Genomic DNA, 19,117 nt, shown 5'->3' with positions numbered 1-19,117 from the left:
CCCTCCCCTGACCTCACCTGCCAGAGCCTTAATGCGAGACCTCTCAAAGAGGCGGGCTGAGCTGCTGTCATTGTCCCAGTCTGAGTCAGGAAGGTCCCAGCGGTTGTTGATGTCGCTGTACTGGCCCTGGATCTCCAAGCTGTCAAAGTCTGTGGGTGACAGAGTGCTGCTCATGGTGGTGGCTGGCTTCCTGCTCCTGCAAGGAGAATGCGGCCAGTGAGGGTTGTCGAGGGACCACTAAGCCCTCCACTCACCACCAGGGCCTTCTGTCTTCCTGCCCTACCTGTGCCCCGCTCTCCTTGTGGCCAGAGGCTGTGGTTGGCTGCTCAGTGGAAATCAGCCCCCAGAGGGAGAGGGGAAGCCACCGGGGAAGCCTAGGGACAGGAATACATCAGAAGCACAGAAAGTGAAGCAGGAAGGCGGCCAGCAGCTCAGAGTAATGCGGTGGTCAGGAAAGGCTCCAACGGCTTCGGGCCAGAGACGGATGGGTTTGGGAGTAAGGAAAGGGGTGATGGGCTTCCGTGCTTCAGACAGCAGTGTACAGCCCAGGATAATGCAGGGAGCACATAGGGGGCCCTGTGGGCAATAATGACTAGAAAGTGGCATTCTTTCCTTCCACAAACTGTCCTGAGCCTGTGATCAACCCAAGATGGCCTCCTCTACCCTGTCGACAAGTTGAGATAAAAAGACCCAGATTCGCTGGACGCAGTGGCTCACACCTGTAATCCCAGCACTTTGGGAGGCTGAGGTGGGTGGATCACCTGACGTCAGAAGTTCAAGACCAGCCTGACCAACATGGTGAAAACCTATCTCTACTAAAACTACAAAAAATTAGCTGGGCATAGTGGCAGGCGCCTGTAATCCCAGCTACTCTGGAGGCTGAGGCAGGAGAATCGCTTGAACCTGGGTGCACCACTGCACTCCAGCCTGGACAAGAGAGCGAGACTTGTCTTAAAAAAAAAAAAAAAAAAAAAAAAAAAGGACCCAGATTCTGCTGTTGAGCTAAGAAAAAGCTATGATACACCACGAAGATTGATGTGCTGTTTGGCAAGTATGGATATACCAGGAAGATTGATATGCTGTTTGGCAAGTGCCCAGGAGTTCAAAGGAGGACACAGTGTGGTTCTCTCCCCTTCGTTTGCTTTGGTTTGCCACAGAGAACGTTAGTAAGTACTCAATAAATGTCGGCTGTGACACGTCCCTGCCACTGACATGCATCACCTCACCATAACTTCCCGTGGGCTGAGGGCCCACTATCATCCCCATTTCATAGATAAGGAAGCCGCACAAAAGACATTAAGTTGGCCAGGCGCAGTGGCTCACGCCTGTAATCCCAGCACTTTGGGAGGCTGAGGCGGGTGGATCATCTGAGGTCAGGAGTTCGAGACCAGCCTGGCCAACATGGTAAAACCCCGCCTCTACTAAAAATACAAAATTAGCCGGGCATGGTAGCACATGCCTGTAGTCCCAGCTACTGGGGAGGCTGAGCCAGGAGAATCATTTGAACCTGGGAGGCAGAGGCTGCAGTGAGCCGAGATTGCACTACTGCACTCCAGCCTGGGCGAGACAGAGTGAGACTCCACCTCAAAAAAAAAAAAAAAAAAAAAAGACATTAAGTTATTGGTTCAAGGTCATGCAGCTGGAAGAAACAGTGCTGGCTTTTGAAAAGTTCTTTCCGACTCTGGGGATACGCTCTTAATCGCAGCCTCTTGAACAGAGAATATACACAGGTTCCTCAACCATCCTGGAGGCCTCGAGTCCTCCCCGGAGGGATGAGCAGCCATGGCTCCTGCCTAGGGCCCAGGCTGGGGAAATGTGAACCACGTCTGCTCAACAGCACTACTTATGGCTCTAACTTACGCAAACACACTCTGTCCTCAAAACTAACAAATGAGGTTCAGAATAGCTGCTGGGGATTTAAAAAAAAAAAAAAAAAAAAACAAAAAACCTCTACTGTCCAAAGTTCTTGCGTAATTCAGCATTCAGCAGCCATTTGAGAGAGGGGAGGGGACTGGGTCTGTAACTTTCACAAAACCCCCAATTCTGCATTTCTCCTGAGCCCTACTTCCTAGGACCAGGGCTGTGGTCTTGGTAGCCTCAGATTCTGGAAAGGAAGGAGGTATGTAGAAGACAGAAGTGCTGGGTGGTGAGACTCGGGTAGGTGGTGAGACCCATGGGCATACAAAGGCAGGACCTGGCTTCCATCATTAACTAATTCCATGAAGCTGAACCTGACCTGCTTGAAGGCCAGGGTTGTCTGCCCCTCCCCTTTCTCCTAAAGAGAAAATGTGCGCAAGGATTTTTCTTGGGAGGAGCATTAATGAGATGCAAGGGAGCTAAGGTCTAAGGCTTGTAGATTTGGGCTTTAATTCCCTCTAGAAGGAAAGGGAGCTTAATTTCTACTAGGCCTAGGACTCTTCTCATTCAAAATCCACCATTTCTCCCCACAGATTCTCTGGATTTGTTCTGTAAATATTTATATAAAAATATATTCTAGGGCAGAGTTGAATCACCCTGAGCAAAGAGTGCCGTGGGCAAGGCATGACCTGAACTAGCATCACCTAATACTCTCAGCTTCTAGACGGGAAAGTAGTCCACGCCTCAGGACCAAGTGTAATTCCACTTCTCTCGGCCCCTCAAATTAGTGCTTCCTAACCAGCAGCCACACTTATGCTCAGCTCTGGGATGGACATCTCCAGCACTCAAACTCTCCCTGCACAGATCTGCCCACAAAAACGCCTACACCCAAGCCCCACCCTGCCCCCGCTTCGGTTTCCATGACCCCTTACTAGGAGTCACAAACGTACCAAGGCTAGCCCCCGGGAGTGTTTCGCTGGGCCAATAAGCTATTTTTAAATGACTGATTTTTTGGCCAGGTGAGGAGGCTTATGCCTGTAATCCCAGCACTTTAGGAGGCCAAGGCGGGCGGATCACCTGAGGTCAGGAGTTCGACACCAGCCTGGCCAACAAGGCGGAACCCCGTCTCTACTAAAATTACAAAAACTCAGCTGAGTGTGGTAGCAGGTGTCTGTAGTTCGAGCTACTCAGGAGGCTGAGGCTGTCAAGTCGCTTGACCCTGGGAGGCGGAGGTTGCAGTGAGCCAAGACTGCACCATTGCACTCTAGCCTGGATGACAGAGTAAAACTTGTCTTTAAAAAAAAAAAAAAGAAAAAAAAAAAGGACTAATTTTGGATTCCTTTAGATGGGTCTGCATTATCTCTCTACAGGCCCAGCCACTTCACATACTATGTTACCTGCCTGGCCCCAACTGCTGAGGTTTGCAAACCCAGCCTCATACATCTTTGTACTCCGCAAAGAGCAGAAACTCAAAGAAGCTAACCATCTGACCCTGTCTCCAAACTACAGTATCTCTGAGGCCCCTGCAAGCTGCACAGAACCTAAACATGGACTGCTTTGGCTTATTTTTGGGACTCCAACTTGGTCCTCCCAAGGGGAGGGGCAGACAACCCTGGCCTTCAAGCAGGTCAGGTTCAGCTTCATGGAACCAGTTAATGATGGAAGCCAGGTTCTGCCTTTGTGTGTCCATGGGCACACACCTCCCCACCTACCCGAGACTCACCACCCATCACTTCTGTCTTCTCCACACCTCCTTCCTTTCCAGAACCAGTGACTGCCAAGACCACAGCCCTGGTCCTAGGAAGTAGGGCTCAGGAGAAATGCAGAATTGGGGGTTTTGTTAAAGTTACAAAGGTGTCCAATTGGGAGCCAGACCCTCCAGGGAAGTCCAACTGTTAGAATGTCTCTGTGGATTCCTACCATTACCAAGAGAAAGTATGGAGCTAGAACCTCCTCTTCCCCCAAATAAAACCTCGGCCACTTAAATGCTCCTCTCCCCAAATTGAATTTGCAGCATGCAAGCTGTGTGTCCTGAGTTTCCAGAAATGCTGTGATATGGATAAGGAACCATGCTGGTACTGGTGTCCTTAGATCACAGACCCCCACAGGGCTACCATGTTGTGACTCCAGGGAGTTTGTTCCCATCGCCTTCCATGTGAATGGTGCTCTCTGGCATTGTTCAGCATGTGGCTGTGAGGCTCTGCTACCTCTGTGTCTCTAGGTCTTGGTTTCTGAGCATTCTGGCTCTGCAGCTCCCTGGCCTTGTGGACAATATGCTGTGTTCTCAGCATGTGTCCCCTGCTGCCATCTCTAGATTCCCACTGATTTCTATTTGCGTTTCTCCTACACATATCCAGCGCTGTTTTCTTGCCACTGAGTAGATCATTCCTCATCTATGACCAGGGTCTCCATGCTCACACTTCCTCAGTTGGCCAGCAGCCCCCACCCCCAGCTTCATGACCCCCTGTCTCTCTTGAAGCCCGAGAATCCTCAATTGTCCCCTCTTCTACGGATTCCTGAAGTCTGGCAATAGGGCAGTGCAGTAGCTAATCCAGATTACAGTCTCATCATACCTTATTCTTAGCAATTGACCTCAAGGCCAGGCCCAAGTAGCTTACACTGTTAGTGCTAGAAGAATGCCAACCCCTGCCAGTTGCAGGCTTGGGGTCCTGCTGGAATCTACACCAGGCACTGCTGGAGGCAGACTAGGCTCACGCGTGCTGATCCTCCAGGGCAGCTTTCCTCTCTTTCAGCTGATATGTTAAGCTAGAAATCCTATACCCTGGGTTAGAGGCTGCCTTGTACCCTAATTCTTCCTCTCACCACCTCCTGCTCCTGATGAATTCTTTCCCTCGCTCAGAGTTGATCATTCCCTCCTCTGTGCTCCCAGGGCACTTCAGCATGCAGCTAGTATTGTACTTATCACATCGCATTACAGTTAGTTGTTTACATGTCTCTCTGCCCACTCCACATTTAACTCATTGAGGACAAGGGCTGTTAACTCGTTTTGGTGTTTTTCCAGACTCAGTACAATAGATATGCAATAAAGAGATACTGAATGACTTGACTATAATTCATTTTTTTGGCTATCGAATTAATGTCTTTCTTAGGACTAGAGAGAAGCTCAAGGAAAGAATGAACAGGGCACGGGAGAAGACCTGCTCCTGGGCTGGGATACTTTCAGGGTTGAGCTCAACAGCTCAGGACTGGGGATTCTCAAACTTCCATGAATCACAACAACCTAGAGGACTGTTAAATCACAGGTCACTCCCCATATCCCCCAGTTTCTGAGTCGGTACTTCTGGGGTGGTACCTGGGAATGTGCATTTCTAACCTGTTCCCGGGTGACACTGAAGCTACTGGTCTGGGGACCACACCTTGAGGGCCACCCTTGTCCAAAGATGGGAAGCAGCTGGAATTGGTTAGAGGAGCCATGAGTACTGAGAAGACACAAAGTTTCAGTGACCCAGGGTTAGCTTCTTGGTCTGCTCAGGCCCTACCCCACACTAAACTCAAATATCACTTCCCCTCAGGAGCTCAGGCAATGAGAGAGGAAGACGAAGATGGAGTAGGTGCCAGAGGTAATGAAAGAAACAGTGCTGATGCCCCAACAGCGAACTGCAGATATGCGGGAGGAGGACGGCAGAGCTAGAGAAGTCATGGGAAGGCAGAGTTGAACAAATGACAGCGGGATGAATAATAGATTAGAAGAAATGGGGACTTTGGCAAAGTTCAAATCTTATTTGCTTCTAAGTATAAATGGGTGGACTGGCAGAGAGATAAAAGGAAAAAAAGTCACAAATCAGCTCAGGGCCCCCAGGAAGGCAAGAGAAAGATGGGCCCCAGGGCAGAAAACAGGAGAAGGCAGGAACAGCAAAACCCCAACCCACCTCTCAGACTGTGTTCCTGATCAAATCCCTCGGAGGAAGTTAGGAATTGGGCTGCAGAGGGGGGCCGAAATTTTATTTTCTCTTCTAGAATCCTCCAGTTATGGCAGATTTATTCAAATATTCAAATTCTTCACTCCCTTGCTACCTCCCTTCCCCAAGCCCGGGGTCACATCAATTTTTCTAAGTGAAGAATCTAAACTCCATCCTACCTTCTCCGCGGCCAATCCTTTGCCCTTCTGAATATATCAAGAGGTTGCCCCACACCTCAAGCTAAGACACATATTTGTAACTCACTCTGCCCTCTTCACCTTCAAGGAAAACTGGTTTGTGGCTACCTCTGCCCATGCCTGAAACCCCCGGGCTCTCCAGCGTTGGAACTGTGGCTGCTCCGAGAGGGGGAGGGCAGACGTCATGTAGCAGGTTAAGACCAGGGCAAGCCTGCACCTCACACAAGCATGGAATGTCCTGGGGTCAATGGGGTAAAAGTTCCAAGCCGAGTGGAAGGTAAATCACGACTCTGTCGCCGGAGCTGGAACATCCCCGCGAGCAGGTCTCGCCGGGTAGCTCCGTGCGGGGCGGACAGCACAGCCCTATCAGCGTCCCGGCCGCAGAAACGCCGCACGCGGCCGCTTCCCCGCCGCCCGAAGCGTCTGCGTTCTCCTCGGGCCAGTTCCGGCCACCACAGCCAACCGCGTGCCCCTCTCCCACACACTGGGGGGGAACAGAAGGGAGCGCGTGGAGCCAGCTGCCAAAGAGGCGAGGAGGAGCCCACGCGGCTCCCGGGAGGAGGGAGCCGGGCTCCCGCAGCCCGCCGGACAGAGGCGGCCGAGCGCGCCCCCAGCACCTGGCCCGGCGCCGGCCCGTCCGCCTCGCAGCCCCGGCGACGCGAGAGGCCGGCGCTGTCAGACCCGCTCCCAGCCTGGCTGCGAACGTGTCCGTCAGCCCCAACTGTTCCAGACTCTTCTCCCAGCTCCAGAGAGGCCCGAATCCCCCACGGCCTTGGCCCCCACCGCCCTCACCCCGGTACCTGTGTGGCTGGCATGGGACCCTCTCCGTCCCGTCCCCGCCTGCTCCCGCCCCGGCTCGCCCGGGCTCACCCCGGCCGCCGGGACCCGACCCCAACCCCGACCCCGACCCCGACCCCGCCACCCGCACGCTGCAGCACAAAGCGCGCCGCCCCGCGGGCCGGGACAAAGCGGGCGGGGGCGCAGGCACCTACCTCCGCGCGGAGCAGCGGCCGGGCGGGCGGGGGCGCGGCGGGTGGGGGCGCACCGGTAGTTGCCGCGCCCGCAGCCCGGCCGCGACAGGAGGTTGCAGGCAGCTGCCGGGCGCACCGCGGGCGGCGGGCGGGCGCTGTCACGGGGCGCAGGCGGCGCGGGGGGCGCGCGGGGCGGGCGGCGGCGGGGCGCGTGGCGGCGCCGCGCGGGCGCGAGCGGCGGGACTGCGGCGCCGCGGAAGGAGGACAATAGCCTCCCCCTGCCGCAGGCCGCCGGCTCCCGCGGGAGGCCCGGGACCATCTGGAGCCGGCGGCCCCGCGGGGCTCGGGGCGGGGCCCAAGTCGCCCCTTCCCCGCCCGGCGCCATGGCAACCGCGGCCCCTCTTGGTGCTCCCCGCCGCTCCCCGCCCGGGGTCGTTGACCTGTCCCGGAGCTAACGCGGCGGCAGCTCCGAGGCCGGCTGCCGAACCCCAGCCACCTTCCGTGCGGGTTCCCCCCAAAAACCCGCCTTCCCGTCCTCGCTGGACCCGGATCCCCACCACAGCTTACAGATCTTGGTCTCCCCCGATTCGGACACCTCACCTTTCTCCCTATTCTGCTTTTCCTTCAAAATTCGTATCCCCGAGACACGCGATCCTTCCTCTAATGACACTGCCGAGACACGCGATCCTTCCTTTAATGACACTGCCGACGAGGTTTCCCGAGATCCAGCCTCCGTTCCCCTTTCCTCTCCGGGCACCTCCAGTCCGTCTCCGCTAAGCATTCCTCTCACCAGTCCCCTCGCTCTCGCGTCCTCCTTCAGGCAGCTGGGCCGGCTCTGCCTCCCAGAACATCTCCATGGCACAGTGAAGATTCGCCTTCTACAGATCAGACGCTGGGAACAGGCATCTCAGCGCTTCTCAGCTCCTCTCATTTATCAACCAGGAGAATTCCGGCCTAGTCACCGTCTTGAGGGGGGTGGGGGTGGGGGCAGACATTTCTAGGCCTGGCACTGGGTTTCTCCTTGGTTTCTTAGCGTCTGGGTGGTCTAAGGTCTAAGGTCCTTAACCAAGGTGAACTGCTGCCTGCTTAGGAGAGGAAGGAATTATGTCCAAATCATGACAAACTCACAGAGTGCCAGGTGGGTGCTAAAAGCGCATCATCTCATGTGACACTCCCACCCCCACTCCAGCTCTGAGAAGTAGGTGCTGTTCTTCCAGATTAGAAAACTCAGCTCAGAGATGAACCAGTGGTAACAGGGTGAGCTTTGTACACAGCCGTTAGTTTATGTACTGCCCCTGAAGATGTGGGCCCATTTCTATCCAGGGAATGCCTGAAATGGCCAAGTAAGGGCACTCAAAGAACAGGCTTTGAGCGAATTATTGGATTTAAGGTTTTATAATAGCTCAATGGGTAATTTAGGATTTTGCTCCTTTCTGAAAAGGTATGCATACTGAAACAAATATATGCAATTGAAGTACTTTCCAGATACGGTTTTCACAACCCTAACTAGTGGTGTCATCTACCTGGCCTTGGTTTTCCTAGTCTATAAAATGGGCTGGGAGGAGGGTTGGGGAGTTCCACTGAAAGATTACTTTGAAGCTCTCTCCTAGCTCTGATATCTGTGCTTCTGCCACGAAACTGGAACTGGCTTTCTGGTGTGTACCTCACAGTTAGCTGCATTTGAGGCTATTTATGATTATGATTATGATTATTTTGAGACGGAGTCTTGCTCTGTCACCCAGGCTGGAGTGCAGTGGCGTTATCTCGGCTCACTGCAGCCTTCTCCTCCCAGGTTCAAGCAATTCTCCTGCCTCAGCCTCCCTAGTAGCTGGGATTACAGGTGCATGCCACCATGCCTGGCTAATTTTTGTATCTTTAGTAGAGTCGGGGTTTCACCACGTTGGCCAGGCTGGTCTTGAACTCCTGACCTCAGGTGATCCACCCGCCTCAGCCTCCCAAAGTGCTGGGATTATAGGCATGAGCTGCTGTGCCTGGCCTGAGGCTATTTATTATTACTTTTTTAATAGCCACTCTTTTAGGCAATGGCATTGTAAGGTAATGGCATTAAAGAAACAAGGGCATAAACTGCAACTCTTCCTAGAGGTAGGAGTACGAGTTGGTTGGTTCAGGGGGAAGCAGGCACCAACCTGTGCATGACGGTCATCAGGGACACTTGGTCAGGGACATTAAAGCTGATGGGATGAGAATCAGCTGCCCATGGCCAGGCGCAGTGGCTCACGCTTGTAATCCCAGCACTTTGGGAGGCCGAGGCAGGTGGATCACGAGGTCAGGAGTTTGAGACCAGCCTGGACAACATGGTGAAACCCCTTCTCTACTAAAAATACAGAAATTAGCCAGGCATGGTGGTGGGCACCTGTAATCTCAGCTACTCAGGAGGCTGAGGCAAGAGAATCACTTGAACCTGGGAGACAGAGGTTGCAGCAAGCCGAGATCATGCCACTGCACTACAGTCTGGGTGACAGAATGAGACTCCATCTCAAAAAAAAAAAAAAGAGAAAGAATCAGCTGCCCTGCCAAAGGAACTGGAACCACCAAGCTGCTGCTGCTGTACTGGTTATGGGAACTGAGGGTCACAATGACAGCCTATAATATTGTGACCCAATTAGAAGTCAAAGGTATTAAGTCTTATGCTTAGCAAAATAATATCTTTTGTAGAGTTATTTCCTATTTTCAGCATTTCATAATCCTTCAAGAAGACTTGTAAGATAAACATTCTCATTCTTATTCCATTGATGAACAGACTGATGTTCAGACACCTAAGTGAATGTACAAGTTCACAGAATTAGTTCATGATAGAAACTCCAGGCCTTCTGAATCCTAATATGCTCTTTCCTCTCTGCTAGACAGGGAGTATAGCAGAATGGTTAAAAGCATTGATTTTGGAGTCAGACTCCTTGGGTTTAAACTGTAGTTCTGCCACCCACTCACTGTGTGACCTTGGGCAAGTTACCTCCCTAGGATTCAGTTTCCTTAAATGCAAAATGGTACCATAATGTGGGGAACATCAAATGAGTTATTGCAGGTAAAGTAAGAGAACAGTGCCCAGCACATAGTAAGCACTTAACCAGTATCGGCCATTATGATTTTACTGTATTATTTCCCATACTGTTTCCCGGTTTGGAGAGGAAGCAGGTTGAATAAAGAGAGCACTGAGATCGCCTATCTCAGCTCTGTGACTGGGTTGCTTTGGAAACTTGTTATTTTGCTCTGTAGTGAACCAGCACAGTCAATGATGAAGAAAACATCTGGTTCCTTCTTACTTGAGTTGCAAAAGTGAATGGAATGATGTCCACCAAGTTTGTTGAGCTTCTCAGTGAATCCACATTTGCTGCTTACATTATCAAGATTCATGGAAAGGTCTTAGCTCTGCCCACCAAACATACATACATAGCTAAATTCTCAGCTCTTGTTTCTATACCAGGGAAGAGGTGTCTCTCCTTCCACCTAAGATGGATTCTTCTGGCTCCTATGTTAAGTCTCATCCCCTTCCGCAGCCTCATGGCCCTCACTCCTCCCTCTCTGCTGGCTCCTTCCCATCAGGATTTAAACGTGCTCAAGCATTTGCCAGCTTAAAAAATAATCAAGAAGCCCTGATCTCCCTCCATGCATTCCCCTTGCTGTTCATGTTCACAGTCTTCCTGAGTCATTTGCACTCATTGGCTTCACTTCCTCGCCCCTGTTCAATCAAATACTTATGCAAAAACTATATGGCTAATTATATGCCAGGCACTTTGCTGGGATCTGGGGACATAATGATGAGTAAAATGGATACTGTCTGTTTTCTCTTGGAAGAGCCTGTGGTGGGATTGACAAACATTAATAAAATAACCCAGCAGATATATAACCACAAAGTACAATGAGTGTTATGAATGAAAAGTTCAGGATGTTAAGAGAGAATTGAACAGAGTCATAACCTCAGATCACCTGAGTTGAGATCTGAAATATGAGAAGCATTAACTAGACAGAGTGGGGAATAATAATAGCTGTTACTAACATTAACATGGAACTGTATTTCTAGTACTTTACACATAACATTTCATTTAATCCTTTATAACAACTCTGAGAGGTAAGTATTAACCCCATTTCGCAGGTGAGGAAATGGAGACATTGACAGATTAAGTACCTTACTCAGGGTCATCAAACCAGGCAAGGGTAGTGCTGGGATTTTAACCCAATCTGACCCTTGAACCTGTGTTCTTACCCACAGAGTGTATGGCTAACAAGCCTGATGTTGCAGGACACACGGTGTACATAAGAAATGGAGAAGAGTCTGGGAGCAGTGGCTCACTCCTATAATCCCAGCACTTTGGGAGGCGGAGTCGGGCAGATCATGAGGTCAGGAGATGGAGACCATCCTGGTTAACACAGTGAAACCCTGTCTCTACTTTAAAAATACAAAAAAATTAGCCGGGCATGGTCTCAGATGCCTGTAGTCCCAGCTACTCAGGAGGCTGAGGCAGGAGAATGGCGTGAACCCGGAAGGCGGAGCTTACAGTGAGCCGACATCGTGCCATTGCACTCCAGCCTGGGCGACAAAGTGAGACTCAGTCTCAAAAAAAAAAAAAAAAAAAAAAAAAAAAGGAGGAAAGAGGCCGGGCACAGTGGCTCACGCCTGTAATCCCAGCGCTTTAGGAGGCTGAGGCGGGTGGATCACCTGAGGTCAGGAGTTCGAGACTAGCATGGCCAACATGGTGAAACTTCATCTCTACTAAAAATACAAGAATTAGCTGGGTGTGGTGGCAGGTGCCTGTAATCCTAGCTACTCGGGAGGCTGAGGCAGGGAGGTGGAGACTGCAGTAAGCTGAGATCATGCTCCTGCACTCCAGCCTGGGTGACAGAGCGAGACTCTGTTTCAAAAAACAAAACAATACAAAAGAAACGGAGAAAAGACCAGGGTGCAGGAAAAACAGAGGCGAAGAGGGAATGTGTAGAGAATTGTGGCTGGGGAGATAGGCAAGGGCTAGATCATGCAGAGCTTTTTATGTCATTTGAAGAATTTTGATTTTCACCTTTAGAGCCCTGAGAGACTATTGAAAGGTTGAAATAAGGAAGTGATAGGATCAACTTTGTATTTTAAAAAGGTTACTGTAGCTGCTATGGGGGGAATAGGTTACTCTAGCTGCTATGGAGGGGTGCAAAGACTGGTGTGAGAAACCAGTTAGGAGGCTACCACTGCGGGTGGGGTGAGAGAGAAGATGGTAGCTTGAACTCAGTTGCCGGCAGTGGAGATGGAGTGCACAGGTTGAAAGAATTGACCAGATGTGGGCTGGGCGCTGTGGCTCACACCTGTAATCCCAGCACTTTGGGAGGCTGAGGCAGGCGGATCATGAGGTCAGGAGATCGAGACTATCCTGGTTAACACGATGAAACCCCATCTCTACTAAAAATACAAAAAAGTTAGCTGGGAGTGGTGGTGGGAGCCTGTAGTCCCAGCTACTTGGGAGGCTGGCACAGGAGAATGGCGAGAACCCGGGAGGCGGAGCTTGCAGTGAGCCGAGATCACACCACTGCACTCCAGCCTGGGCAACAAAGCCAGACTCCGTCTCAAAAAAAAAAAAAAGGAATTGACCAGATGTGATGATGGAATAGATATAGGGGTGGTGGTGAGGAAAAAGGGTTAGTCAAGGATGGGTTGTGCAATTGGAATAATGGAGCTACTATTTGCTGAGATGAGGAACACTCCAGGAAAACCAGGTTTGGGTGGAGAAATTGTTGGTTTTGGAACGTGGGTTTGAGGTATCTTTGAACCAATCAAGTGGAGATACTGAGTAGTCAATTATATATGGGCAAGGACTTTAAAGGGGATGTCTGGACTTAAGATATCCATTTGGAATACATCAGTGTAGAAATATATGGTAATTGAAGGGGATAGATGAGCATTGATACAATTGACTTAATCCAATGCAATAGAACTTCCACTGTAAAGCTGCTTTCAACAAGGTTGTCAATAATCCTATTGCAAAATCCAGCTGTTAGTTTCCAATTGCTCTCTTACTTCTCCTCTTGGCAGCAATTGACTCTAATTATGCTCTGCTTCTTGAAATTTTCTTCTTTTGGTATGGGGTTGCCATTTTCTTGGTTTTCCTTCAACCCCTGTGGTCCCTTCTCTGTTTCTTTTGTGGGTTCCTTTTGTGCTTGTCACTTAATTTTGTTGTTGATGGTGGTGTTTTGTCTAGGCCTTTTCTTATTCTGTGCACTCTTCCTGGGCCATTTTATCTACTGTGCGGCTAGAGTAGTCTCTTTAATACAACAATCTGACAGATAATTCCTCTTCTGAAAACCCTTTAGCGACTCCCCACTGCCCTTGGGACAAAGTCCAAAGTTGTTAAGACTTTGTTAAGACAAAGTTTGCACACCCTGTTTACCTCTCCAGCCTGGTTTCTCACCACTCTGCACTTGGCACTCTATATCCTCGCCATAAGGAACCTCTTGGAGTTTCCCCAGTGTTGATGGGATTTTGAGCATGCTCTTCCTTCTGGTTGGAATCACTCTTCCTCTTCCATTTACCCAATGCTTACTCATCCTTCAGGTATCAATTTAGATGTTACTTCCTCTGGAAAGCCTTCCTTGAGCTCCAAGTCTGGGACAGGGGCATTCTGAGAGACCTCCACACTGGATTGTCACTGCCCATTGGTTGTGTTCCCTCTTAGAGCATGAGCGCCATGAGGGAAGAGAACACAATTATTTCACAGTGTATCCCCAGCAGAGCAGACACATAGATATCTGTGCAGTAAACTAATGAATGGAAGAAAAGACCTTGGGAGAGAAGAGGACTCCTTATTGTAAACAGATGAAACGAAATGTTTTCATATCAAATTATGTGTTTCCCTTTCTTTTATCCCTAATCTATCTCCATCACTGAAGCAGCAGCAGCAGCAGCAATGGCAACAGTAAGTGCTTTGCAGATGCACTGCCCTCTGCATAGGGATGATACAGAGAGATCAAAGCTAAATTCTTCGCTTTGGAACCCTTAACTAGACCCTTTAAAATCTATAGCAGAGAGCTGGGCGCGGTGGCTTATGCCTGTAATCCCAGTATTTTCGGAGGCTGAGGTGGGTGGATCACCTGAGGTCAGGAGTGGGAGACCAGCCTGGCCAACATGGTGAAACCCTGTCTCTACTAAAAATACAAAAAATAGCCAGGCATGGTGGCGCATGCCTATAGTCCCAGCTACTTGGGAGGTTGAGGCAGAAGAATTGCTTGAACCCGGGAGATGGAGGTTGCAGTGAGCTGAGATTGCGCCACTATACTCCATCCTGGGTGACAAAGCAAGACTCGGTCTCAGGAAAAAAACAAAACAAAACAAAACAAAACAAAGCAAAACAAAAACATCAGGAGAAGGGGGCTGGGAGGAGAATCCTAAGAGACTGAGAGACTGAGTTTAAAACTTGCAACGACTGACGGCTGGGCATGGTGGCTCACGCTTGTAGCCCTAGCACTTTGGAAGGCTGAGGCAGGAGGATTGCTTAAGTCCAGGAGTTCAAGACCAGCTTGTGCAATAATAGTGAGACTCCCAACTTTACAAAAAATTTAAAAATTATCTGGGCATGGTGGTGTATGCCTGTGGCCCCAGATACTTAGGTGGTAGAAGTGGGAGAATTGCTTGAGCCTGGGAGGTCGAGGCTGCAGTGAGTCATGACTATGCCACTGCACTCCAGTCTGAGCAACAGAGTAAGACCCTGTCTCAAACAAACAAACAAAAACAAAACAAAAAAACTTGCAATGATTGCATTATTTATTTTTTAATCATCCATCCCAAAATGTCAGATTACGTTATCTTGATCGGTGAGGTTAATTCTTTTTCAGCTATCAGTAGAAGTGAAAACTGACAAACTAAGTTGAGAAATAAAGAAAATGACGTGTTTCCTCACCTGAGTCTATGACTTGAAATTGTAAACAAGCATGCTGCACAAGGTCAGAAAGGTGGCTTGCTAGGGGAGCTTGATACCTTCCGAGGACTGACCTGATTTCCTGTGATTACTTAGACCATGATGTCAGCATGGTCTTGGCCAACTTGGGGCATGGTTTGCAAAGGATAATGAAGTATTTGAAAGCAAAAGTCTGCAAATGAGCCAAGATAAAGTGTCACATCAGATGAGGAATTCTGATGGGGGGGTAGGTGGAGGTGGGGTACAGAGGACTGAAGGGAGTCATGCCTTGAGCTCTCTTACACAGTGTAGAAAAGTGTGGGTTCTCAGAGCCTCAGGGAATGTTCTTTTTTTTTTTTTTTTTTTTTTTTTTTGAGACGGAGTCTCGCTCTGTCGCCCAGGCTGGAGTGCAGTGGCTGGATCTCAGCTCACTGCAAGCTCCGCCTACCGGGTTCACGCCATTCTCCTGCCTCAGCCTCCCGAGTAGCTGGGACTACAGGCGCCTGCCACCTCGCCCGGCTAGTTTTTTGTATTTTTTAGTAGAGATGGGTTTTCACCGTGTTAGCCAGGATGGTCTCGATCTCCTGACCTTGTGATCCACCCGTCTCGGCCTCCCAAAGTGCTGGGATTACAGGCTTGAGCCACCGCACCCAGCCTACCTCAGGGAATGTTCTAAGCTGAGCAATGCTGTGAGTGCATGCTGCTGTTGACGAAATTGGAGAGAGTAGAACCGATCTGAGAACACGGAAATATTCCATCTATTTATCTTTGTCCAGTTGGGACTCAAACCGCCACTTATTTATGGACCATCCCTCTCAAACTATTTTTAACTTGCAGACCTAAATGCCATTAAAAACTGGGCCCATATGAATGATTCAGACTCATCTGGGAGCAGTCTGTGACCAACCATGATTCTCAATACCTTTGACTTTACCAGTCAATAATGAACCACTTTTTCTTCCAAGCTCATGACACTAACCCCTGGGAATACACAGACCTTTGAGAAAGTGTCTTAATTTGTTCAGCAGCAATAAGAAAAACAAGAAAAGAAAAAGTGTCTGATTACACCCATCTGCTTACAATAAATTTTAATGGCATTTGTTTAATACTAATAACTGAGGGGAAGGCTTCAGGGTTCCTCAGTTGAATCACCCTGGAAACTGAGTTGTACTAGCAAACCCAGGGCACCCAGAAAAGAATAGGTTTTATGTACATCTTTGAAGCTATAGACATTTGAGGTCAGTTTTCTATATCTCAGCCTAATTTACTTGTGCTGTGGCGCACAGCTAGTAGCTAGTCATGTCAACTATTATGGCTTCTGAAACTTCCAGGGTGTGAAGATATCAGACCTTGTTTGAATTCTGGTCCATCTTTTTCTAATTGTGTGAACTTGGACAAGGTATTTAACTTCTCTAAGCATGGGCTTCCTCATCTGTAAATCAGGGATAATTTTACAGAAGGAAGTTGTGATGAGAAATTAAATACTGCATGTCAGGTGCATGACACCTGGTGCCAGATAAGGGCTCAATAAGTGTTAGCTATTACCGTTATCATTATTTTACTTGTTTTGTATGTAGGCAAACCTTGCCTTAGGTAAAGCATAATGTACAAAAATCTAGATTTGTATAAAATGTTAATGGGGAGATTATTTACATTACAAAAGGATTCTTCAGTTTATGAAAGAACTGATAACAGGGTTTCTTTTAAACAGTCAACTTCCCAGTATGTCTAAAATGATTTGATTCACACAAAACTTGGCTTATACAATGTTTTAGGAACACAGCTAGCATACAAAGCACAGGATATCTATAATACAATCATTCAGGCCAGGTCTGAGCCACTGTGACAAGTTAACAATTACACTCCTGGGTATTCTTCACGCCCCTTTATAAAGGGATTAGATGGATTCTCTATGGGCTCAATGGGCAGATCTGGGACCAATGGGTGGAAGACATGGGGTAGAGAGAGGGAGTAGACTTTAGCTTGAAATAATGAAAAACTCTCCACCAAACCACTGCTGCCCAAAGCTGGAATGGGTTGCCTCTGAGGCGGCAAATTTCCCAACACGGGATATTCAAGTAAAAGCTAGATAGGAACTTGTTATGACTGTTAGAATGATTACTGCATGAAATAGGGAGGTGAAGTAGGTCAGTGTTTCCCAACCCTAAACACACTAAATATACTATGCAAACTGGACCAATATTCTACCTTGGACACCAGAAAGAGGTGAAGAAGGAGGCAGAGAGAGGCTATCCAGGAGAAGAGGTGGGGATAAAGGACATGAGTTGAAAAAAATATTGCTTCGCCGGCTGGGAAATGCTAGATTAAATGACCTTTAAGATTTCTTCTAATTTAGGCCAGGCACGGTGGCTCACGCCTGTAATCCCAGCACTTTGGGAGGCCGAGGCAGGTGGATCACCTGAGGTCAGGAGTTTGAGACCAGCCCAGCCAACATGGTGAAACCCCATCTCTACTAAAAATATAAAAATTAGCGGGGTGTGGTGGCACATGCCTGTAATCCCAGCTACTTGGGAGGCTGAGGAAGGAGAATCACTTGAACCCACAAGGCAGAGGTTGCAGTGAGCTGAGATCACACCACTGTACTCCAGCCACGGCAACAAGAGTGAAACTCGGTCTCAAAAAAAGAAAAAAGATTTTTTCTAATTTAAATATTCTAAAACTCTGATTGTTTCATAGACATTATTTTAATTATATTTCTGGGAGAATTTTCCTATTTTAAATATGGAAAACTAAAACAAACACCTAAAGAAAGAGGTAAAGTGGGAAAAGAATTGAGACATCCTGACCCTTTCAGACCTTTGATCCCATAGTCTCTTTCCAATTGGTGAGAATGAAAGTTGGGGAAACAGAAGTCAGAAGTGGCCTTAATGCCAGAATAGATGAAAATTAAATTGACTTTATTATTTTAAAATTATTATTATTATTATTATTATTACTGAGGCAGAATCTCTGTCTCCAGGCTGGAGTGCAGTGGTACAATCTCAGCTCACTGCAACCTCCGCCTCCTGGGTTCAAGCAATTCTCCTGCCTCAGCCTTCTGAGTAGCCAGGACTACAGGCGCGCGCTACCACGCCCGGCTAATTTTTGTATTTTTAGTAGACATGTGGTTTCACCATGTTGGCCAGGATGGTCTCCATCTCCTGACCTCGTGACCTGCCTGCCTCAGCCTCCCAAAGTGCTGGGATTACAGGCGTGAGCCACTGCGCTTGGCCATTATTATTAATTTTTGAGACAGGGTCTCACTCTGTTGCCCAGGTTGGAGAGCAACAGTGCAATCTCAGCTCACTGCAACCTCCGCTTCTCAGGTTCAAGCAATCCTCCCACCTCAGCCTCATGAGTAGCTGGGACTACAGGTGCTCACCACCATGCCTGCCTAATTTATTTTTTGTAGAGGCAGGGTTTTGCCATGTTGGCCAGGCTGGTCTTGGGCTTCTGAGCTCAAGTGATCTGCCCGCTTTGGCCTCCCCAAGTGCTGGGATTACAGGCGTAAGCCAACGTGCCGGGCCTAAGTTTTAATTTTTTTTTAAGATGGGGTCTTAATGATGACATAATGATGCTGTCCAGGCTAGTCTCCAACTCCTGGGCTCAAGCAATCCTCCTGCGTAGGCCTCCTCAAATGCTGGGATTACAGGCGTGAGCCACTGTGCACAGCCAAGTCAACTTTTAGAGATCAGTGAAAAATCAGCTCAACTAAGGTTTCAGATAACTAGCTTTAAAGACTGTACACCTGTATCCCTGGCAAAGTGCTTCAGAGTACTGTAATCACACACAGTCAGGATGTCTCAATTCTTTTCCCATTTTACCTCTTTTTAGGTGTTATGTTTTAGTTTTCCATAGCTAAAATAGGAAAATTCTCCCAGGAATATAGTTAAAATAATGTCTATGAAACAATCTGAGAGTATTAGAATATGTGGAGTCAATGTCCTCTTTAATGGGGCTGCTGGAAGAAGAATTTTTGTCTCAATTAGCCTACTTGTCTTTCAAATACAGTTGATCATCTGGTCTTTGGATCAATAGGTTTACTTGGCCATATGTGACCAGATTACACTGCTGTTTGCATTCCCAAGGCTTCTAAGTCACAAAGAACACTTCTCTTCCAGTGGACATCAGCTGGTAGGACAAATCCAGCCCTACTTAGAGACAAGGTAAAAAGCCAGTTATACCCTGGGCGCGGTGGTTCACACCTGTAATCCCAGCACTTTGGGAGGCTGAGACAGGTGGATCACATGAGGTGTTCGAGACCAGCCTGGCCAACATGGCGA

At 48.8% G+C, this 19,117-nt stretch overlaps 1 protein-coding gene across 5 annotated transcripts in view; it reads right to left on the bottom strand.

Annotated features, from left to right (window-relative positions):
- Positions 1 to 8,104, bottom strand: part of SPTBN2 (spectrin beta, non-erythrocytic 2) — a 44,596-nt gene extending 36,492 nt beyond the window's left edge. The window contains exons 1-3 of one of the 5 annotated variants that reach the window (XM_073013771.1): positions 7,546 to 8,104; positions 284 to 374; positions 18 to 196 (exon numbers count right to left, since the gene is read on the bottom strand). In XM_073013771.1, the coding sequence (XP_072869872.1) occupies positions 18 to 174 (157 nt within the window). In that variant the 5' untranslated portion in view covers positions 175 to 196; positions 284 to 374; positions 7,546 to 8,104. Of the gene's footprint in view, positions 1 to 17; positions 197 to 283; positions 886 to 6,774; positions 6,792 to 6,966; positions 7,061 to 7,545 lie in introns of those variants that run through there. The other 4 variants (XM_073013829.1, XM_073013849.1, XM_037999016.2 and 1 more) reach the window with 4 other exon arrangements.
- Positions 8,105 to 19,117: the final 11,013 nt, after the last annotated feature.

The sequence above is a fragment of the Chlorocebus sabaeus genome, chromosome 1 (genome assembly GCF_047675955.1).
Source record: "Chlorocebus sabaeus isolate Y175 chromosome 1, mChlSab1.0.hap1, whole genome shotgun sequence".
Classification (NCBI taxonomy): Eukaryota; Metazoa; Chordata; class Mammalia; order Primates; family Cercopithecidae; genus Chlorocebus; species Chlorocebus sabaeus.
This window is presented reverse-complemented; position numbering and strand designations above follow the sequence as displayed.